Source organism: Peromyscus eremicus, chromosome 7 (assembly GCF_949786415.1).
Source record: "Peromyscus eremicus chromosome 7, PerEre_H2_v1, whole genome shotgun sequence".
In the NCBI taxonomy this organism is placed as follows: Eukaryota; Metazoa; Chordata; class Mammalia; order Rodentia; family Cricetidae; genus Peromyscus; species Peromyscus eremicus.
Window position 1 is genome coordinate 49,406,008 of NC_081422.1, and position 23,266 is coordinate 49,429,273.

A 23,266-nucleotide genomic window follows, 5' to 3' on the forward strand; every position below is an offset into this window, starting at 1 on the left:
AAAAAAAAAAAAAAAAAAGATTCTGACCTGGGAGAATCTGGACGTGTGAGGAAATGGAAGACCCAGGAATCTCGTGGGTAGCTGGGAGTGGAGGGAGATGGATGGAAAGGCAGCCTGGGGTGTGATGGCGGCCTGGGGTGTGATGGCGGCCTGGGGTGTGGTGGCGGCCTGGGGTGTGATGGCGGCCTGGGGTGTGATGGCGGCCTGGGGTGTGATGGCGGCCTGGGGTGTGGTGGCGGCCTGGGGTGTGATGGCGTGATACACGGAACAGCAGGTGCTGCTTCTATGACTGTCTGACTCCAGTGCCTGGCACAGGGAAGGAAGGAGGCCAGGCTGGACTTGGGCAGCCTAAACCCCTCCTGCAGGGACTTAATTGAGGCAGTCAGAGGGAAGAGTGCACGCCGCCCACCTTTGTCCTTCTCATTGTGGCGGGTTTGATGGGGTTGACTGCGGCGGTCACATCTTTCCTTAGGGCCTCCTTAGCTGTGACCCAGAGGAAGCAGTGAACTGCCCATTGGCTTCTCCTATCATCTCACTATAACCCAGGAGCCCTTGGCATGCTGGGTAGCCTAGGTGCCCTTGGAAGGTGCATGGGTCTGGAAGAGGGGAGGTAGGAAGAGCCCCACGGTGCCCAGGATGCACACAAACACAAACACCCACAGGAACAGGCGGTCGACGACCATGGCTACAAATTTCCAGTCCTCGATGACCTGCAGACAGACAGGGACTGGTTACAGGTGCCAAGCACAGAGTACTTCCTCCCTCTGAACCACACCTTCCCCTGCTGACCAGGACCCCACAGGCCACACGGGGGCTTAGAACTATACACTAGTGTGGCAGGTTCTGAATCCCAGGCTGGCCTCCACTGGGCAGTTCTGGTGCTTCTCTTGGTTTCCTTCAACCCCACCTGACCTGACCAGGGTTGGAGGAGGAAGGAACAGAGCCAGGGGAGCTTGGGCTGTACAGCTGTTTCTCGGTCTTCTTAGGGTCCCCTATGAACACCCAAACCCTGATGCCGCTCAAGACCTCACAGCCTCAAAGGGTGCAATGTGTGCATACAGCTCATGGATCCTCATTAGGTTTTGGTCAACTTGATACAAGCTAGAGTCCTCTTGGGAAGAGGAAACCTCAATTGAAAAAAAAAAAAAATGCCTCTCTCCTGTTAGTCTGTAGGGCATTTTCTTGTTAATGATAGATGTGGGAGGGTCCGGCCCACTGTGGGCATTGCTACTCCTGGGCAGGTGGTCCTGGGCCACAGAAGAAAGCAGACTGAGTGAGTCACGAGGAGCAAGCAAGTGAACAGTGTTCCTTTCTCTATGGCTCTGCCTCAGTTCCCGCCTCGAGTTCCAACAGTGGCTTCCCTCAGTGAACTATGACTCAGGATATGTAAGCCAAATGTTCTCTACCACGTTGCTTTTGGTCATGGAGTGCATCACAGCAATAGAAACCGAAGACATCATGAAATCCTCCCCTGAACTTACAATGCCTATAGACCATGTGAATCCCTGACATAATGTAAATGCTATATAAGCGGTCATTGTCCTGTGTTTGGGGACTAATGGCCAGGAGGGAGTACACATGTTGGTGCATGTGTACCTTTTCTACCCATTATTTTATCCACAGTCAGATGAATCCATGGATGAAGAAACAGAGACCCCAATAAAGCGCACATGGTGATTTTAAAGCCAAATCTGGTTATGGGCAAAGGCGGTTGTGGCTTAGGGATGACTGGTTCCTTCTCATTTTTACCCTAAATCCTCTGTCTTAGCTGGCCCTGGAGAGCAGAAGACGTAGGGCCCGCCTGCTTGACAAGAGCTTACAGAACACCTGAAAACCCCACGGTTTAATCAGTTCCACTCTACGCACAGCGCCTGCAGTTTTCTCTAATCAAGGCTCCACCTCCCCTGGCCTCATCATCTGGCTCTCTGGCATTCCCACTTTCTTGCTCTGTACACACTTGGTCTTCTGAGACCCAACCATGGGCTGTGACACCAGCAGAAACCTGGCTGGCTTCCAGAGGTACCACCATAGATGTGCCTGCCTCCTTGGTGCTTTGAGAGACCCTCAGAGAGTGGTCATGTGCCCAGCACCCGGCCTCCCTCCTCCGCTCCCTGGCTGGGAAGGCTCTGCAGTTAGACACACAGGCAGCAACGCGCAAGCTGATGTCAGCGACCCAATTTGCCAGGGCCCATCCACGGTGTGAGTCACACTCCAGGATAATCCTATGTCAGATCAGACTGCACTCCCTCAAACACGGACTTGTCCTGTTGCGGGGCAGGCAAGTGGGCCTCCCCACACAGAGCGATAGTAGGGATGGAGGAATTCATTTTGACAGCCTTCGTTTCGAGCACATTCCCATCTTTTTGTGCTACTTACAGTGACCAGTTAGTCATTATGGAGGGCAAAAGTGCTGTGGATGAGAAACAGCTCCTGGGATGGCTTAGCAGTAGGCCCTGCCGTGAGAGGGAAAACGGACTTCTCTAACTACATAGAAGAAAACCACTTGGTAACAAGCTCATCATATGCTCAGGGCAGGGCAAGACCCTCAGAGGGGCCCAGAGTTTAAGGATTGCAGCTATGAGCCAGCTGTGTGACCCAAGACAAGTCAAAGGGTTATTCTGTGCCTCAGTTTCCCATTGTAAAATAAGGGCTTTCGTAAAAGCCACTTCCCAGGATTCCCGGGAGAGTTAGGATTGTCTGCCGACTCGTACAGAGCACCTGACACATGTTTGGCATTACCGGCACACAGGTGGGTATAATCCCACTGAGTTCCGCCTGGCTCCTTCCCTCTTGGGGCTGGTTATTAACTGATGGGGCCTGCAGGTGCCAAGGGGGCAGTGAGGTCCTTGGGAGAAAAAACTCAGGAGGGGCTAGCTCAAGCCGGAGGGCAGGAGACCAGTGCTTCTCAAGCGGGATGTGCACAGGAACCCACAGGAGTTTAAGAGGTGGCTCCTAACGCTTCCTCCAGAAATCCCGACTCAGTGGAGGCAGGAAGATCAAGTCCAGGGTCAGTCCTGGGGATGTGGCTTGGTGATAGGTGTTTGCTTCGCTTGCACAAAGCCCTGGGTTTGGTCCCCAGCACCAGAATAAAATCTGGGTAGGGGTGCATGCCTGAAATCCCAGCACTGGGGAGGCGCAGGCAGGAGGAGTAAGTTCACGGTCATCCTCAACTACACAGTGAGTTTGAGGCCCTCCTGGGCTACATGAAACACTGCCTAAAACAAAAGAGAATCCCTTAGCACTCTGTGTGCTTTTGACTGGAGTGGTAGAGGACCACAAAGATGGGTGAAAACCTGCAACCCAGGATCATGATTCAGTATGAATTTTGATACACACAAGAAGGAATGTGATGTACAGGCCAGCTCGGAGTGCTACGGTGTTTACAATGAGGCTGGGTCTAAGGGTAAAGAGTTGATAATATTTTTTTAAAGTTCAAGGTCACCTTCACCTGTGTAGTGAGTTCAAGCCCAGCCTAGGCTACAAGGAGATGGGGGAGGGGAATAAAAGAAATACTAGCATTATTAAATACAACGGAGCTGTGCTTCTGACCGAAATGGGCCTAGGAGGCCTCAGAGATCTGGTTAAAATTCTGAGTTGGAGGCCCAAGAGGACCCTTGGTGTCTTAACAAGCTCTAGGTGGGCTGACGGGAGCTACTCTCTAAGCAGGAGGCTGATGACCCACAGGCCCGGCATTCTCTTTCTTAGCAATTCTCTTCTTTCCTCACGGTGTGATTCTGAGACTTTGCAGCTTGTGCTCTACAGTTGGGGCTAACTAATGGAATGCCAGTGTTCTCCCCTGGGAATCTAGTTGTGGGAAGGAATTACAAAAAGGTAAGAAGGAAGAAATCCTCTTCTGTTGTGCAGCAACAGTGGGGGGATACAATGTTGCAACATAAAATGCTGCTTAAGGAATCTGAGAGGATCTGCCTTGAAACCGGAACATTCTCATGCATATGACACATGCTCTTTCAGGTAGAGAAACTCACAGGAGGCTCTAACCGTGAAGGTCTTCATGTATCTATTCATTATAAAATCTCCCTCACACACTATCCTACTTAGTTTTCACTATCAACTTGACACAGACAAGAATCACCTGAGAAGGGGCCTCAACTGAGGGATTGCTCTGAGCAGACTGGATTGTGGGCATATCCTCAGAGATTGTCTTGATTGTCAATGGATGTAGGCGGGCGTGGCCCACTGTGGGCAGCACCATTCCCTGGGCAAGTGGCCTGGGATGGATAAGGAAGCTGGCTAAGCAATGAGTCTGTGAGTGAGACAGCAAGCAGCCTTCCTCCAAGAGTTTCTGCTATTCTTCTTGGCTGTGGTGAGCGAGAGGTAATTCTGTTGGAATAGGAAGCAGGCCTGGCTTCAAGTTCCCGCCTTGAGTTCCTGTGACTTGCAAGTATAAGCCAAATGAATTCTTTTTCTCTCTGAAGTTGCTGCTGATGGTAGTGTTTGCCACAGCAACAAAATGACACTAAAACACACGTGCAATTTGCTCAGAGGAGTCCTCTGAGATGCACAGACTCTAGAACTCATGGTGTCCTGAGAAGGAGAACCTAACCTCATTTTAGAAAATCTGCCATTCTGTTCACCCTACATAACAATGTATCAGCCTGGTAGCAAAAACGCTCTAACTGATGTGTCTATGCTCCTGAAGGGTGTAAATGGTCACAGGGCTTCTTTGTAAGTCTGAAAAGGTAGGAGCAGACGCCCCAGGCAACCCAACCCAAGCTGTGCTCTCTGTGGATGGCTGAACCACCTTCAGATCCACGGAGAACCTTCCTCTCAGGGCATGCAGCTCTCCTCTGCTCTGCCTCCGGGTTTTCTGTACCACAGAGGGTGTTGGCTCTGGCAACTGGGCATAAATGGAAGTATAGGGAAGATCTCATCCCAGGGCTACTGTCAACTGAAGAAGGATGGGAGCTGGGGATAAATACTCCCAGCCTCCCTCCTTCCAGGAGATGTTTCTGACGCTAGTTGTCTGGGTCTTTGGGGGTCTCTATGCTGCACCCACAACAGCAGGCTCGCTGGTATCCTACAGCAGGGCCCTCTTTCCCTCTGTTTTGCTTTCTCTACATCCTCATTGCACTTCCTAGGGTGACATCACAAGTGAGCCACCTGTATCCAAACCCCATCTCAGACTCTGCTTTGGGGGAACCCAGGACCAACACAGGAGGATCATTGTTTCTTCCTCACCTATGAAGCTATAATAAAACACTTCCGTTTTGAATGTCTTCCTCAGGTGGTGGGGGAAGGGCTGGTGACTTACACTCTGATCCTGGTCATCACTTTTCAGATGCTGGGCGATGAAGCTGACACCCTCTAAAGCTTCCTGTAGGTCCTGCCGGAACCTCCCCGAGGACCTCAGCCGGACATCCCTGGGGTTGCCTGCTGGGTGGGAGCTGACTGCCGACTTGGGAGCGGTGAGGACGGGGTTCACAAAGTACATAGAATGCCCATAGACGTTAGATGGGCTGGCGGGGTCTAAGGCAGAGGTGGTTGCTGCATCAGCTGTGGTCAGGTGCAACTGGCTGGGATAAGGGATCCCGGCTGGGTTCTCTTCGAGACCTGGGCGCTTCATGAAGAGGAAGATGGGCAGCTTGTACAGGAAGCACTCCTTGACCCAGGCTGCCATGGTGTGAGTGCTGGGCGAGCGGTGGTGAACATTGAGGACACATACCGTGGTGACGATGGAAAAGGTGACCAGCACCATGGTAAACAGGAGGTACTTGCCAATGAGTGGTACGTCGAGAGAGGTGGGAGGCACAATCTTGGAGATGAGCAGCAGGAAGAATGTGAGCGCCAGCAGCACGGAGATGCAGAGCGTCATCTTCTCCCCGCAGTCCGAGGGCAGGTAGAAGACCAGGATGGCCAGCGAGGTGATGAGCACACAGGGGATGATGAGGTTGATGGTGTAGAAGAGCGGCTTGCGCTTGATGATGAAGTCGTAGGTCACATCCACATAGCTGGGGTCCTGCGGGTTCACCGTCCTTCGTCCTGGGAGGGCCACGATGTCCCACTCGCCACTGGGGGTAAAGTCATCCATGACGGCTGTGGGTGATTTAAGGACCATGTCGATCTCCGTGTGGTCATAGGTCCAGGAGCGAAATTTGAGAGTGCAGTTCTGTTGGTCGAAGGGAAAGTGCTTCACCTCAATCTTGCAGGCGCTCTTGTAGATGGCAGGGGGCAGCCACTCGATGCTGCCATTGGAGCGCACGATGACATTGGTGTAGACGGACACCTCGTAGATCCCATCAGCACTGGGGTGGGGCGGGGCATAGAGGAGAACATCACACATCCACAGAGGAAGACTGGATTGTTCTCAGAACCCCCCCCAGAGTCCTTGGGAGTCATCTACCTTCCTCACTGAAACAGGCCTGTGTTTCTCAGCAACTCCCTGCCATGATGCACTGAAGCCTCTCGTGGAATTAGTTCAGTTAAGCCTTACAAGAGTCCAAGGAAGCAACACTTTTATTGTGTTCCTCATTTTATAGCTTGGAAAGCGAGGCTTGGGGAAGCTGGAAGATGTTATCAAGCTCCTTAGACCAGTAAGTGGCAGGGATGAGATATGGACCCTCATCTAGCTCCATTCTTGGCTGTCTATTCCTTCTCTCTCATGTTCACTCTCTTTGCCCAGGCTGATCTCAGACTCCTGGGTTCCTGATCCTCCTGCCTCAGCCTCTCAAATAGCTGTTATCACACTAATATACCCAAAGTATTGACATATGACAAGTCAATGTTGCGGTCCCCAACACTGACAAAGCCATCAAGTCACGAAAAGACAGAATGGTGAGGCAGGAATGGTAAGGGCACTGGCCTGAGGGTCTGAAGGCTGGCCTAGTCCCTGCTGTGCTGAGCAGGACAAGGCCCTTCCCTTCTCCAGGCTTCCCTTCCCACCCCCCACTGGGAAGTCTCTGTCTCCACCATCTCTATTTCTCCAGCTCCAGGGCCTAGAAGTCTGAATGAAGTGTAGAAGAGGAGGGATGGAGTTGGACTCACGTACGGATGGCCCTGAAGGCTGGCTTGGTGCTCTGGCCTGACCTCACTAACTCCAGCCACCTCCCACTCACTTGTTATACAACACGATGTCAGGCAGCCAGACGCGCTTTGCCGGGATCCTCAGAATGTTCACCCCTTCATAGTAGGAGCTGTTCCAGGCCAGGCGGTAATCAGTCCACTCCTGAGTACACAGACAAGGCCATGTCACCTGGAGGTCCACCGTCACCAAAGAGCAGCCCCAGAGGAAATATCACCTAGGCTGGGGACCCTCCAAGGCACTTACCTGTTTCAGCCAGATGTTGGTGGTCATGATTTGTTCTCGCTCATTCTGGGGAGGGAAATGAGAGTATCAGTTCATCTGGAAGGAGGGCCCCCCCCCCAATGGACGACACTTTATCTCAGAAAGGCTCTGAGCCCTGGCCTGTGGGACCAGCTGCTCCTTAACTGTCTCTTAGGTGGTGCATTAGTTACTGCAATCCCATGCTGACGAGAAGGTTAGGGGGAGAGGAGCTGATCTTAGCTTACAGTTTCATGGTGAGGGTGCATGGCGGTCAGGGCTCTGGCCTTCATGTGGAGCTTGTGCCTGGTCATACTGTAGGGGCAGGTGGGAAGCAGGGACAGATGAGCTAGAACTGGGGCTAGGCTTTGACCCACAGGCTTGCTCATGACAACCTATTTCCTCACCTCTTAAAGGTTTCATGACCTCAGTATAGCCACCTGGGGACTGAGTGTTTAAAGACCTGAGCCTGCGTGGGATATTCCATATTCAGGCAGGCTCCTGGCCATTTTATAGTGCAATGATGCATTTAATACTTCAAAAGGCTGCATAGTCTTATGGTCCCAACACTGTAAAAGCCTGAGGTCTTTTCTAAGATTCCAGACACTCTCTTAACTGTGAGTCCCTGTAAAATCAAAAGATAAGTTACTTCCAACATAGAATGGCATAAACATTCCCATTCAAAAAGCAAAAGATAGGAACATAGTAAGGACAGATGGGTCAATGGGGCTGGACAGATGGGTCAATGGTTAAGGAGTGGCTGCTGTTTCAGAGGACCCGAGTTCTATTTCCAGCACCTACAAGGTAACTCACAACCACCTGTAACTCCACTTCCAGGGAATTCCATGCCCTCTTTTGGCCTCTACGTGTACTGCATGCATTTGGTGCGTGTACAAACATTCAGGCAAAATACCCACATGCACAAGACAAAAATAAATCTTCAAAGACTGGACCAAAGCAAGACTGAAACCTTACAGGGAAAACCCCAAATCGTGTAGCTCTATGTCCAGCATGTAGGGGCTCTTGGCGTTACCATCTGGGTTCCAAAGGTGGGAGATAGCCCCATCTCTCCAGCTCTGCTGCCCAGACTGACTCCACTCAGTTGCCTGCAGTTTTCCTTGGTGAATGTTCCGTGTTTTCTCCATCTCCTAAATCCCAGGGGCCCCACTGCAACTTAATCTTTCCATTCCCAGCTTCATGCAACGGCTTCTCAGAGAGTCCAGTCACGCCACGCACTGCCTGCCTCCACAGCTTTCTGAAACCTTGCAAAAGGATTCATAACCCTGCTGCTCTCACACCTTCCATACCTGACAAACCAGGACCAAGTGGACAATGCTAAATTCTGCTGCCAGCGTAAGAAGGTCCCCTTCGAACACAGCTGCTCTGGACTCTGTGTCCTTTTGTGGGTGACTCTGAGAAGACACTTCCCCGGGTAGTGGGTTTTGAGCACAAAACCCCTGCCGTGGCATTCTTAGTTCATGCTCTTGCCTTTCAAATGAACTTGTGGGGCCTTCAGAGGGTGGAGCCTTTCTCCCAAGGCACCTCTCACTTTACTCCAATGCACAGTGCCTCGTTTCTCTCTAACCACACCAGTCTGCTTTAGCAGTTACAGCCAATTTGCCTGCCGCCCCTTCATCCACCTTCAACTTCGCCACATTCACGTTTCCTTCCGAGGTATGTTTTCAGATCCTCCTGGTTTGGATTGTCATTATAAAGCCGACTAAACACAGTAAACAATAACCGTGCCACAACATGAAAGCAATACTGCCTGAATAGTTCCTCTGCCAAGCAACTTAGCCCATAACTTTTTAATGGAGCTAAATTCAAATTGTTAGGACATGGGCAAAATGGGCCCAGAATTTTTTTTTTTTTTTTTTTGCCAGAATGTAGCACAAATGGCCTGTAATCTAACTTCTAATTGAGTTTTTGTTCCCTTCTGAAATCCCATAAGCCTAGTTTTTCCTATCAGTGTGCGCTCTCTCTCTCTCTCTCTCTCTCTCTCTGCATTCTGGTCTATCACAGCTCACCCAAATGATCCACTAAGTTCTGGTTACAGCATGCCAGGGCTTCTCTCATTTTGTAGCTATATTAACACTCCCCCGATCCCCGATTCCCTGTGTAACTCAGTTCCAAGGGCTTACGAACAACCCGGTCAGGTTTGTCTCAGCAACATCCCTGCTTCTCAGTTCCAGTTCTCTGTATTAGGTATTTTGTTCATCACGGCACCCAAATGCAGGACAAGCGGCTGAGTAGGGAGAGCAGGATTCTAGCTCACAGTTTCATGGCAAAGCTAAGTAGGCAGAGCAGCTGGGCCTTTGGCTTTGGTGTGGCGGTAAACAGATAACAGGGTATTCACACCCACCACAGGAGCCAGGCTAACATCTGTAAGTCCACCCTCAGTGACCTGTGTCTGCCAGCCAGGCCTTACTCTTTCAGTGTTCCCCCACATTCTCAAATGAGTGTCACTAGCTAGAGGTCACGTGTCCTTACACATGAGCCTGTCTGTGGAGGCCGTCTCATATTCCAACCACATTAGATAACTCAAATTTCACACCCAGCACATCAGAGACAAAGCTCATGACCTATCCCGCTCTCCTTGCCCCCCATCTCAAAATTGTCCACTTCTCCCCATCTCTGTTGCTACTATTACCTGTGGCTTGGCAACTGCAGTAGCGTCCCAGCTGACACTCTGGTAGTCTTTTGAATCTCAGTTCCTCAGACCATGGTTCTGTGTTTGGGAAATCTACTATTTCCAAGCTCACTCAGAGTAAAAGCCAAGTCCTACCCAGGGCCTAGTGGGCCTTAATGATAGACCTGCCTCTGCATTTGCAACTCCCACAGTGGCCATGCTTGTTTCTTTACCTCTGACTTTACATACACTTTCTCCCTTCCCTGGAGACTCATGCAGTTTTGACTCAACTCTTTTCAGGTCTCAAAAATGCCACCTTATCGGACAAATCTCCGACCTTCCTACATAAACTAGCACCCTGCCTCCCTCACCACACACACCCTGTACTGCCTTCATAGCCCTTCTACCTGGACACCATCTGCCACTTTGGGCACTGTGCCTACTTCCCGCTAGGATCCAAGGACCCTGAGGAGAAAAAAAAAAAGCTTAGAGCAACAGGGATATGTGGGATACCTGATGAATATTTTTGGATGAATAAATTAATCCTATTATCATAATCCAATCCAGTACTGTCTATCCCTCACCTGGACCACTGAACAATCTAATTGGTGTCCTAATCCATTCTGTACACACACACACACACACACACACACACACACACACACACACACCCCTATTCACTTTCTTCTGCAGCAAGAATGAGTTGGCTGAAGCTCCTCTGTCTCCTCTTCAATCTTACCTCTATTTAGTCTATCTAGGTCACTTTTCTCCTACAGCGACAGATCGGTAACTCCTCCAGTCTTATTTCACGGCCCTGGGCTCCTTTATTCTGGGCCTCAGCCCTCTCAGCCTTCCTCAGTTCTTTGGATGTGTCCTGTGCTCTCTGTCTATACACTTTCTCCTGCTCCCTCTTCATTAACTAACTTCCAGCATTCTAATCCCAGCATGGTTCTTACTTCCTCAAACAATTCAACTAGGTAATTATGTCAGAGGACAAAGACCGACACCTGATGTGACATTTGTCACATGTGCAGATGTTTGCTCTACAAAACCATCTCACTTCCTTCCATCTCTCTTCGCTGTCACACTAGAGTGTGGTCCTCACCTACAAGTTCAAGATGGCCAGTGGGACTCCAGCCATCACACCCATATTCCAGCTGTTATGAGGGGAGGAGCAGGAAGAAAGATGCATGTTAGGTGTCTTGTTTGGATAAGTTTTTTCCAGTGAGTTTTAAAGTTCTTGTATGTTTTGAGCTCTAGAAATCACCTTTGGTTCTTTTTAATAACTCCTAGCTCTCTGAAGAAATTTCCCATTATCTTTCCTCGAACACATTAACGACAGCTATTTTCATTTTAAGAAAAAGTCTTTTTATTTTAAATTATGGCAAAATACACTTAGCATAAAACTTAAAGGTTTAAAATCTTTGGTTACATTCATTTACTTGTATGTATGTATGTATACATCACATGCCATGACATGAGCGTGGAGGTCCGAGGACAATTTGCAGGACGCTGAGGGTCTGGACTGAGGTCCTCACGCTTGTGTGACTGACTGAACTATCTCCCAGCCCCCATGCCCACCATGTGTCATCCGCTCACACCTGCCTCCAGAGGCTCTACAGTAGGCAGCCAAGACCATCTTAACCTAGTCTGGGCTGAGCCAGTTTGGAAGGAACACTGTTTTTTTTTTTGTGTGTGAGGTCTGATCTTCTATTGCTGTTGTTCATTTTCAGTACTGGGGTGACCCTTTGGGAGCCCCATCAGGGTCCCATGTCCTTGGTCAGATCCAGACTGCCATTGTGTGTCCTTTCAGTCTGGGGTTGGCCCCTGAACCAGCCCAGCTCCCTAGTTCCTTAGCTCTGTTCCAGGTCTTAGCTTCTCAGGCAGATACTGTTGGCCAATCACCAAGGGTGGAGAAAAGTACCAGACTGTCACGGTCGCCTCCTGGAGCCTGGCCACTCAAGTCCTGGCTGAGGCCTCCAATTACCTTAAAACAGATCCCTCCTAGCCCTCCAGCACTTTGTCCAACCCCTTTAATCGTTTTCCAGAAAAGCTAGTCTTCCAACATCTCTACCATCAATGAAAGCTGAAAACCTTGATTTTTCTTTTAAAAATATTTTTAAGTGAGGCATGATAGTGCCCATCTATAATCCTGGCATCTGGGGAGCTGAGGCAGGAGGCTCTTGAGTTAAAGTCCAGATAGGGCCACATAGACAGGACTCGTCTCTAAACAAGACACTGTTTTATGTGGGGGCGTGGTTTCTATGTTGAGTGCACTGATATCAGGGGTACCGCCTGACCAGTTTTCGCAAATGCAATTTTTGTTTTGTTTTTGTGTGTGCATGTGTGGGTGCACACATGGACAGGTGTATATGCAGGCTTCAAAACTGGTTTTCTCTACTTACTGAGGCAGGGTCTCTTGCTGAACTGGGAGCTCACTGATTCTAGCTATTCTACCTAGGCAGCTTGCCATGGGGGGCCCCTGTCTCTGCCCCTTGCGTCCTTGGTTTGCAGGTAGACACCATGTCTGCCTAGCTTTTAAGTGGGTTCTGGGGATCCAAAATGTGGTCCTTCTACTGTATAGCAAAGAGTTCTGTCCCCTGAGCTGTCTCCTCAACCTCTTACCTCATTTTAAGATATGGGACTTTTCTATCTTCCAGAAATTTCTCCTGTGCATTTGTTCTGCCCCTTACCTTTCTCTACTAGTGTCTGCTGAAGGTGGAAGAATAATGGTAGAGGACCCTGGCTGCCACTCCACAAAGAGAAGAGTGGAGAAAGTCCGCTTGCCCCTCCAGCACAAACCCCTTGTCTGCTCCCTAGGCCTTCCATCGTTAAACTCCCTCCTCAAAACCAAATACCTTCCAAAAAACCAGAAAGGAACCCTTCCTCCTACAACCAAGTATGTTCTTTAGACACGGCTTTTGGGCCCATATGGGTGCTTGCAGAAGCGAAGCTGGGGGCTATGTTCTCTCCTGTTTCTGGAAGCTTCTATCACTCCACAGGGCCCACAGCTCAGATCTGGCAGGGGCGCCCTGAGTCCAGCAGTGTGGCCAGAACTGCCTGCCTGTCCGCCCTTGCCGGAGCAGGCATCTGGCTTGCCTGATGAAGCACGGGCCTTTCTTTGCAGGTCACGGACGCTCAGGCAGCAGTCTTGGCCTGGCCTGGCCACAAGCCCTCTCTGCTTTCAGTTTCCTAGGGCAGGGCAAGGGCAGGGCGCATGCCCGTCCCCATTCTGCGGCTAGGCTTCCTCCCAACGGATAGAGGCAGCTACCAATTCGGTCAAAACCTCCTTAAGTACTACGGATGGGAGAATCTGAGCATGTAGGGCTCATGCGCTGCGGGGGGGTGGGAGGGGAGATGGCATTGCCCAGAGGAGGCCCATCTCCTTCAGCTAGCTCCTGATGGCTGGGCACAGTGCCTATGTGATCACTTCCTCGGAGCTGCTTCCAGGGGCAAGGGTTCGAACCCTTGGGTGAACAATGGGAAGGTTTACAAGGGATCATGGTTCCTTCAGACACCCCTACTCTGAGACAGCTGTGGGGAGCAGGGGAGGAAATTCTGACCTCTTTCACCTTCCTCAGCACCCCCTCTTACCTCACTCCAGTTTTCCACACCTGGAATGCTGTCACCTCCTGTGCTGATCCAGACCCTCATCCACCTGCCTCAGCCCCACACCTGAGCCTCCATACCCAGCATCTCTCCTGGCTTTGTTCCTATTTCCCCCACAAAATTAGTGATATGGGAGGCCATCCCTAGCAAGCTGGGAGCCACGAGTGTTGGAGACCCAGTGAGTAGAGTCCGTGAGGGGACCAGTAGGATGTCGGCCTAGTGGTTCTTCCTGACCCTTTCCTCTTTGACAACTGAACGCCATGGACCTTCTCCAGTCTCCTTACCACACGCTGACAGATCTAAACCAGCCAGAGTAGTTCTATTCCTCTGGCCAATAACTGGTTAGGCTTGGATGTGAGTTACTAATCCTGGCCAATGAGATAAAAGTGTCTATCAAGAGAGCAGGACTGAGAGAGTGTGGTTGTTATTGTTGTTGTTGTCGCAAAAAGACCCAAAAGATTTTCCGCAGTTTTTGACATCACTGGCAGTACCCCAGAGCCCTGGCATTCTTGGATTATTGAGTTAGCCAACACTGCCAGCATTGGCCTGCTCCTGGTTATGTGATATGATAGATGCCCTTTCTGCTGTAGCCACTCTCCATTGGATGTCCTATTACTGAATGCCAAGACATTTTAATTGCTGTTGAGAGTGTGGGTTTTCAATAGTTTCAACTATGAGTCAGAGGTGCACAGAGGGGCAGGACATCCCAGGCAGAAAGAACAGCATGTGTACAGGCAATATTTTTTTTTCAGATGAAAGAATCCTACCCTGGAAGGATGCTCAGCACCCTCATAGTTCAGGTAAATTGTTTAACTCGTAGCTATGGGGAAAGGTCAGATTGTCTGAAAAGTAGTGTTGAATGTTCACTTACAAAAGGCTGTGCCAGGGAAGAGGAATGGAGAGATGGGCATGGGGTGGCACTGGACAGCAAGACACACAGTTGGTACCGATGGTTGGTAACAATTAAATGGACATTTCAAAATAGCAACAGAGAGAATTTTGACTATGCCCAGCACAAAGATGAATGTCTGAAGTTCTAGGTATGCCAACGACCTTGACGTGATCCTTACATAGATAAATGCCATGTCACACCGCACCCCACAAAAGAAACTTACCATGTGTCTACCAAACATATATAGTAATGGATGTTTTAAGAAACAGTAGAGAAAAAAATTGGCAACCAGGAACGTTACCCATCTGGCAAAGGTCAGAAGCAACATTTCAGTCACTTAACTCCCAGCCCTGCACCCTGAACAGCCATCTACTGCTTTCCCCAAGGCCCTGAGGGCGACTGGAAACAAGCCCTGCCTCTTCTCCTAAGCCTCAAGCCAAAGTTGCCCAGGCACCTACCACGCTGATGAGTTGGGACAGTAATAGCTCCAGGCGGATGGAGATGAGCTGAGAGGAGCTGGTGGCTGGGCGGATCAGGTTGTTGTAGCGGGTTTTGTTCAGGAGGTCATCCATCAGTTTCTCCTCTGCATTGGCCAGGCGGCAGTCCCCTGGGAAATCGTACAGTCAGACCTGCTGGGCCCTTGTCCGGAGGAACCCCACTGCAGCTGTGGCAGTGAAGAGGGGCTTGTGAGAAGCAGAGCACAGGAACCCTGGGGCTGTGGTGGGGGGCATAGGTGCCAGCCGGCCTGCCTGTGCCATTCTCTCCTCTGGGCCTGGCAGCTTCCTCCTGCTCAGGGAGGGGAATGGTGTGCCTTCCTGGCAGGGAATGGTGTTCTATGCTCCAGACATCCAGTCCCAAGCTCGGGCATCTGTTCCTTCCTGCCTTCCCCTCCCCCTGGGCCACTGAGATCTATCTGTTCTACTTGCCAGATCACCTAGTCTGTCCTCCCATTGCCACCCCTCGGCCACCTTCCTTTACCTCTCCTGCCCAGGGCAGTCCTGGCATCTCCTTGTTCTTCCCACTCACCCACCTGCCCCAGCTACCCCTACAGAGCCAGGTAGTCTTCCTACAGAACGCTGGGCGGGGACTCTTCCCACACCCACAGCCTCTCTGAGCTGAAGGCAGTTAAACCAAGAGTGCTTTGGCTTGGCCTTTGAGGTCTTTGGCCCTTAGCAATGGCTTCTTTTTCTTACCTTCTTTTTTTCTCTCACTTTTCCACCTCAGCTGACCCCAGACCCTGCTCTCTGGCCACACCCCCTGCTAGCCTCTTTGCCGTCTCATTTCCTGGTCTTTGGGCATCCTCTGTCTGCTGAGGGCTGTACCCAGCCCACCACCTGACCAATGTCTGAGTGGAGCTTGTGCCCAGTGCTGTGTGCCGAGAACAACCACAACCCCAGCAGTTCCTGGCCCAAGGGAGGCGTGTGGGTACCTGGGACCAGGAACACTTCCTGAAATGTGGCTTGTCTGCAGACCTGGGACTGTGGGAGTGCTTTCCCGGAGGGGGGAAAGTCAAACGGGGGCTGGAAAAGATGGCTCTGTGGGTAACATGTCTGCCGTGCAAGCGGGAGCACCCAGGTTGGAGTCCCAAACCCACACAAAATAGCCTTGGGGTGGGGCAGAGATACGCAGATCCCTGAATCTTACTGGCTGGGCAGCCTAGCCCAAACTAGTGAGCTTACAGTTCAGTGGGAGACCCTGTCTCAAAAACATAAAGGTGGAGTGTACTTGAGGAGACACCGATGTGTGTCTGCAACACCACACACACACACACACACACACACACACACACACACACACACACACACACACACGAATAAGAAAATAAGAAAGAAAACAGGGAGGCTTTCTTGGACCCAGACTTTGACCTACAGAACACAAGGTCTCTCTGAGACACCAAATGGAGTGGTCCAGCTGGCAGCTGTTTTCCGGTAAGATAGAGTTCTTGGCTCTGAGCCACATTCAGGACCAGCTCCAAGCGAGCCTCTTGCAGGGAGCCCCAGACAGCATCATCCCTCTGAGCACTCACAGCCCAAGAGCTGACCTTCCTGTGCATCCTAGGGCTCTTGCCAAGCGGGGTCTGGGTCTTTGTTTCATCTGCCTCTCGTGTCTGGTAGTGAAGGTGATATTTAAGGACTTGATTGTGTGCTGTGGTGTCATTAACGAGACTATGTCAGGTAGGGTGGAGGATGGGACACGGAAAGAAGGAGATCCAAAGGAAGGTCGAGGGCACATGAACAGGATGCCCAGGAGCAGGAAAAGAGACGAGAGAGGGCAGAGCCTTCACATCTCCCCAAAATCCCTCCCCTGCTTTGGATGGGGCCAGAGTACTTAGAACATGAATCATTCCAATCTAACAAATGTGAGGTGGACTTCTGGGTGGGTGCGGGGCTAGCCACATGTTATGGTGAGCAGCCGCTGCCCTGCCTACTCCATGCACTTTCCAATTCGTTGCCTATCTAGAACAGATGCAATATTTAGTGCCTTGAGAAAGATGCTCCCGGCACACCTGCTGCCCGCTGCCCCTCCCCCAGGCTGAGCTGGGGGTAGGGTGGGAGGGCTGTCCAGCGGATGTCTGGACTAGAGTCTGAGCTTGGCTCCTCTACAACATCTTGAATTCCCTCTCCACAGGCCACCGGCTGAAATACCCTTGGGGCCAATCTGTAGCCACAGGATATACCTGGGTCCCTCTCACAATCTTTGGTTTCTTTGGGATGACCTCTCATTTCATAGAGAGAAATCTGACTTGACCAGATCTACCTGGCATTCTCTGGCAGCACTGGGGTAGACTCTGCGGTTTCCAGCCTCCAGTCCTGCAATGCCAGGGGTTGTTGGATCATCTCTGCTGCCCCAGGAGGCGGGTGCAACCGGACCAAAAGTTCCAGGCTGCTCAGCAGGTGATAGGGGGCTTATGCTTGAGCTCTGAGCCCACCTGGGGTACTGAGCTTTGTCACCTTCAACTTGCCCTCTTCAGTGTTCAGCTGACTCAAGGATTCTTCCATCTCATGGACCAACTATGGACTCCAGAATTAAAAGTTCCTCCAGAACAGCAGTTCTCAACTTGTGGGTCATGATATGCAGGACACATCAAATATCTTGCATATCAGATGTTTACATTATGATTCATAACAGTAGCAAAATTACAGTCATGAAATAGAAATGAAATAATTTTGTGGTGGGGGTCACCACAACAAGAGAAACTGAATCGAAGGGTCTCAGCGTTAGGAAGGTTGAGAACCATGGCCCTAGACCATTCAGGACTCCCAGCAAGTTAGACAGAGCCATCCATGTCCAGGGGCTTCTTTCACACACAGGCCCTCCCTGACCCCTGTACTTGTTTAGTACCCCCGTTAACTTGCCCCAGAGGGAGGCTGCCCTGCTAAGGCTATCATTGGTGTGTGTGTGCTTGTTAGCATGTCTGTGGATGGGCCAAGGGGTGGAATGACTACCAGCAGGGCTGTTACCGCTGGAACGCACCCCCCTTTCACCTACAAAGTGGAAGAGTACCCCAATAGCACAGGCTTGGGATTTGCCATCTATTCCTAATGCTTTCCAGAGCCTGTCAGACAAAAGACAGGAACAGGCTGGTTCACCCCCAGCTTCTGAGGAACTAGTAGGGCCTTCATTGGATCAAACTTTTATACAGTTATGCACGGAAGCCACCACTAGAGGTCATCATGATACAGTGATGGTGATAAAAAGTGGCCCCATTGGCCTCTGCCCAGGGTCTTGCCTTTGTAGATTTCCCGTGGCCAGAGGGCTCCCTTGAAGAAAGGGGTTAAGGATCTGATAGAGATTGTAGTGGAATTGTGAACATTTGTGGCATGTCCAGTCTGAGAATGCATATCCAATCAAGAAGTGGAAAGCTATCTCACTGTCTGGGGATGTCATGGTTAACAGAATCTCACTGGCCAGTGTGTATCTGAAAGGCTTGTCAGGTGAGGGTGTGGGCTTATTAAAGGATAGCTGTGAGCATCCTAGAAACTCCAAACACATGGGCTGGAGAGATGGCTCAGAGGTTAAGAGCACTGTCTGCCCTTTCAGAGGTTCTGAGTTAAATTCCCAGCAACCACATGGTGGCTCACAACCACTTATAATGAGATCTGGTGCTTTTTTTCTGGTGTGCTGGCATACATGCAGGCACAACACTGTACACACAATAAATAATAAGAAAGAAACTCCAAACGCTGTCTTAGAAGGGACTTGCTGTAAACTACCAGTGCATCTCCAATCACAGGTAGGAATCACCTGGCTATACAAAAGCAGAGTCCCAAGTCCCATTTCCAGAGATTCAGATCCCTTGAGCCCAGGGACCAGGAGTCTGTACAGGAAGATGCACACAGCCTTGTGGGACCACACTTCAGGAACACGGCAAATGTTTGCCAGATGACAGGTGAGGCAGATTGTTGCCATGGAGCAGACAGGGAAATTGAAGGGGGTAATGGAATAGGGCACCCAGCAGGGACCCAAAGCCACTAATGCACACTGTGCCAATGTTATCTTTGGTAAGAGGAGGCGACCTTGAAAGTCCCACCACTCCCAGTTCTAGCACCTTCTGGAGGTGGCCTCTGTGGTCTTCAGGGTCCACTGGTCCAGATGCAGGTGTGTGTGTGTGTGTGTGTGTGTGTGTGAGAGAGAGAGAGAGAGAGAGAGAGAGAGAGAGAGAGAGAGAGAGAGAGAGAGAGAGAGAGAGGTGGGGCATGTAGAAGCTACTCAGGACCTTGGAATTTAGTTGGGACAACTAAGTCTGAAAGAAACAACCCTCACTGTGTCTGAACTGAACCTGGGGATGAGGGCCCAGTGGATCTCTTTCCCAATGGCAGTGGCAGGTTCACAGACCCCAGTTCACTAACCTGCTTTCAGCTAAGTGGGGTTAGGGGAACAGATGAGGCAGGGCCTGCCATAGATGTAATTTCTGGAAAACCCATCCCCGAAGTACAAAAATACTTTCCAGGCGCGGGGTGGTGGTGTTAGGGTGACCTCTCTCGCCAAACAGCAGGTTTGTTCCCACACATTTACAGCTTGACAAGTTCGTCCCTTCAGTAGAGAGGAAAAGATCCTCTGAGGACCTGGTGGGGACCTCTTAGCGCCGGGACTGAGCTGAACTGCCCAGCCTGAAGACACTCAACCCCCGATAGTGACCCGGCAGCTCAGGGGAAGGTGGAGGGGACCCCAAACCTCACCCGGCCACCACCTAGGCCGGTCTGCAACCCCACAGGGCTTGCCCCGCCCACGCTCCAGACGGTCCGGCCACTCCTCCCACCCCGCGACCCTTGTCCCTCCCTCCTTCCCTGAAAAGAACTCACCGTGCCTCCGAAGCAGGACGAGCAGAGAGATGAGGAGCAGGGGCGTGCCCCTCATGGCCGGTCAGGTGGCTGCAGGTCACCCGGACCCTGGAGCTGCGAGTGAGCGACTGTCCCGGTTGGCAGTCTGTCTGACGGCTGCACTAGGACCCAGCGGAGCCCGTGCGCCCCGCCTGGGAAGCCGCTGTGGGTCCCGCCCACTCAGGGGACTGAACTGGAGTTACGCGGAGACCTGGGGCCGGGTGTGTCCATGGGGACCTGTGGCTAAGGAGGATGGTCCAGAGACTTTCCCACACTCAGGAGCGGGCAGTGCATGGCATTCGAGAGGGTGGACTAGCTCCTGTCTCCTTATTTGTCTTGGAGACTGGGGAAGGGTAGAGTTATAGGGTGAGGGAGGGTCAGAGTGGGCTGGCTGCATCCCCCCCACTCCCTCACCTTCTTAGCCTGAGCTTACCAGAAGCAACTTGAGTGGCTGAAAGGAGCAAACAGCAATCTCCCCCTTCCTAGGTGACCCGCGGCTAAGTTTCAGAATCTAGAGTTAGAGGACAAGACAAAACAGGTGTCAGTGCCAGGGAGAACCTCCCCAACCCCTCAACCCCACCCTCACCCCAATACATGCAAAAGGACCTCGAACTCCAGTCCAGAGGGCCTCTCAGAAGGGGAGGCTTGCTAAAGCCAAAGTGGGCTCTCCCAGCCCTGCTACCTTCTCCCAAGAGGCAGCCAGCTGCTTCAGGGACAGAGTGAGCCGCGAGGAGCGATTGCCTAAAGAAGACAGAGGACCAGGCACATTCACCAATGTCTTCTTGCTATAACTTGACATGTCGGCCCGGGTTTTTAAAACAAAAACAAAAGCCAAACAACGTCGATGAAATGAACCTCCTCCTTAGGGATGGTTTGGAGGATTTAGGTCTGAGTGAATCCTCTGCTCTTTAAACTGCAGCAATCATAGGTCAGACTCACAAAGTGAATCCAAAGACATAACCAGACTGAAAAGAAGTCCATGATCTCCCTGAACCAAACCCAGGAAAGCGATGCAGAGGGCTGAAGCCTGTGACCTGTGCGGCTTTGGAAGCTAAGGGCGGTAGCATGCCCTTTCACATGAAGGGCGATTAGCAGACTCTTGGTTAAAGCTAGTGCACACCCCAGTCCTTGAGAGGATGCTGGGGGAGGGGGTGGGGAGCCTGCTTGCTGGTAGTTGTCTGCAGCCCTGGCTGTCTGGAGTTTGTGTTATCTCTGATGTGCTACAGTATGGGGGTGGGACGGTAGAGGAGTGGAGAGAGCATATGGGGGTGTTCTGGAAAAACAAAAAGGACCAGAGGGATGGGGAAGGAGACAAGAGAGAGTACTTGGGAGGGTGTGAACAATGACCAAAGCACACTATGTACATGTATTACATATCTATGACAATGTCATAGTGAACACTTTTTTTTTTTTTTCTTTTTGGAGACAGGGTTTCACTATGTAGTCCTGGCCATCCTGGAACTCACTCTGTAGACCAGGCTGGCCTCAAACTCAGAGATCCCCCTGCCTCTGACTCCTGAGTGCTGGGATTAAAGGCATGGGCCACTATACCCAGCTCAAACCCATTTTAAAAAGTAATATGGACCAATACAAAAGGTTTAAAAGACACAAAATGTAAACTTTCTTAAATAAAACCCTCTAGTCAAGAAACATCCATTTTACTGTCATAAGATTTTTTACATATGTGATTAAGCAGCTGATTTTCAATTTGCTAATCAAATAAACTATTAAAAAACTTGGAATGATTTTTTTTTTGATGGCACAAAGAAATAAGTTCTTTGTGTGGTACTAGTTCTTTTCCTACAAATCTGATATATAAAACAGCAAAATGTGCCTACAAAGAGCTGCAAACGAATTAAGCAATCAGACAGACAATAAAATAAGAACCAGTGAATTCACTCCAGACAAACTATTTCTACAGAAGCCTGACAAAGAGTCAGTCCTCTTGTGTGGTACATGCAGACATATGTGTGCAGTTACATGCACATGCTACCATGCATCAGCATGGAGGCCAGAGGAGGCTGTCAGGTCCTTCTCTGTAACTCTCCATTGTATTCCTTTGAGGCAGGGTCTCTCTCTGTACTTGCAGCTGGCTGAATGCCAGCAAGCGGCACAGGACTGAGGTTACAGGACCATGGGACCACACCCCAGTTTTTACATGGTGCTAAAGATTCAAACTCAGGTCCTCATGCTTGTACAGCAAGTGAGCCATTTCCTCGGATTCAGATTTTTTTTTTTTTTTTGAGACAGGGTTTCTCTGTGTAGCTTTGCGCCTTTCCTGGAACTCACTTGGTAGTCCAGGCTGGCCTCGAACTCACAGCGATCCACCTGGCTCTGCCTCCCGAGTGCTGGGATTAAAGGCTTGCGCCACCACTGCCCGGCCAGATTTTTTTTTTTTAATAAGACAAAAAGAGAACTAGCCAGTTACTTTCTAGGGGATAGTATAACTTGGCATTAAACTGGAACAAGAATGTATAAGGAAAGTACACAGTAGGCCAGTCTGCCTGGTGGGTCTCTAACCCAGGGGACTGCATGACCTCCTGAGTCTGATAATTGGGATTTTTATTACACACTAATCTCCTATGTGACATTGAGGAAGTGATTGCCCTCTCTTGGCCTTCATTCCTTCATATTTAAAAAGAGGAACTAACCTCCCAGTAGGCCTTCTAAGGATGAAAGGAAATAAGTCATGGAAAGTACCTTAATGCTGCTTAATAGGCCCGGAACACATAAAACTTAATAAATGTTAGCTGTTATTGTCTATTATGAATATAGATTCTAAAATTCTAAATAAGATAATACCAAGTCGAGTGCAGCAGTGCCCAAGAATACACGGACAGGTTCAGTCAGGTAATTCATTAATGTAATATGCAACCTTAACAAATTAAATATTCACCTGATGCAACCCTTACACACTGCTTCCTTAACTCAATAAACCTGAAGTATGGTAAACGGAAAAACCTTACAAGCAATTTCCATCCGATTCAGACTAGACAAGGCTATCTTCCATCACTGTTTTTATTTAGCCCTGCACTGGAGGTCTTAGGCAATGTGTTAAGTAAATGAAATTGCCAATTTTTTTTTAGGTCACAAGCTCCCCAAATCAGCAATTTATATGATCCAACCTATAATAGAAGCAGATAAAGGTAATAAATCTTAAGAATTGGAGAGGAAAAACTACCCATATTTGCAGACAATATGATTGCTCTGTAGAAGATGCAAGAGATAAATTATCAAACAGATAAATTATTAGGACTAGTGAGAGAGCTAGGAAGATTGCTGTATCCAAGATCAACTTAAAAACAATTCGTATCCCCCAGGGGTCTGGAGAGATGGCTCAGTAGTTAAGAGCACTTGCTATTTTTGCGGAGGACCAGAGTATGGTTCCTAGCACCCAAACCAGGCAGCTCACAACTGCCTGAAACTCCAGGGGATCCAACAACCTATTCTGGTCTCCACTGATTCCCACACACATGTGCATATGCATACATCCAGACACAAAAATATAAAATCTTTAAAAAATTATTCATATTCTG

At 50.2% G+C, this 23,266-nt stretch overlaps 1 protein-coding gene across 1 annotated transcript; it reads right to left on the reverse strand.

The window, feature by feature from the left end:
- Nucleotides 1-227: 227 nt before the first annotated feature.
- Chrnb4 (cholinergic receptor nicotinic beta 4 subunit) lies at nt 228-19,835 on the reverse strand. Its single transcript, XM_059266919.1, has 6 exons — nt 19,713-19,835; nt 14,868-15,016; nt 7,286-7,330; nt 7,074-7,183; nt 5,273-6,263; nt 228-710 (listed from the first exon to the last, which is right to left on the reverse strand). Exons 1-6 carry the CDS (start codon nt 19,765-19,767, stop codon nt 570-572), a joined length of 1,491 nt encoding a protein of 496 aa, XP_059122902.1. The 5' UTR covers nt 19,768-19,835; the 3' UTR covers nt 228-569.
- Nucleotides 19,836-23,266: the final 3,431 nt, after the last annotated feature.

What these genes read in the sequence shown, in the direction of transcription:
- Chrnb4 (XM_059266919.1), bottom strand. Translation starts at nt 19,767, where the DNA reads ATGAGGGGCACGCCCCTGCTCCTCATCTCTCTGCTCGTCCTGCTTCGG. An exon ending in TGTCCCAACTCATCAGCGTG is followed by an intron (nt 7,331 to 14,867) that starts GTAGGTGCCTGG and finishes TTCCCTCCCCAG; the next exon opens with AATGAGCGAGAACAAATCAT. An exon ending in GACATCGTGTTGTATAACAA is followed by an intron (nt 6,264 to 7,073) that starts GTGAGTGGGAGG and finishes GCCCCACCCCAG; the next exon opens with TGCTGATGGGATCTACGAGG.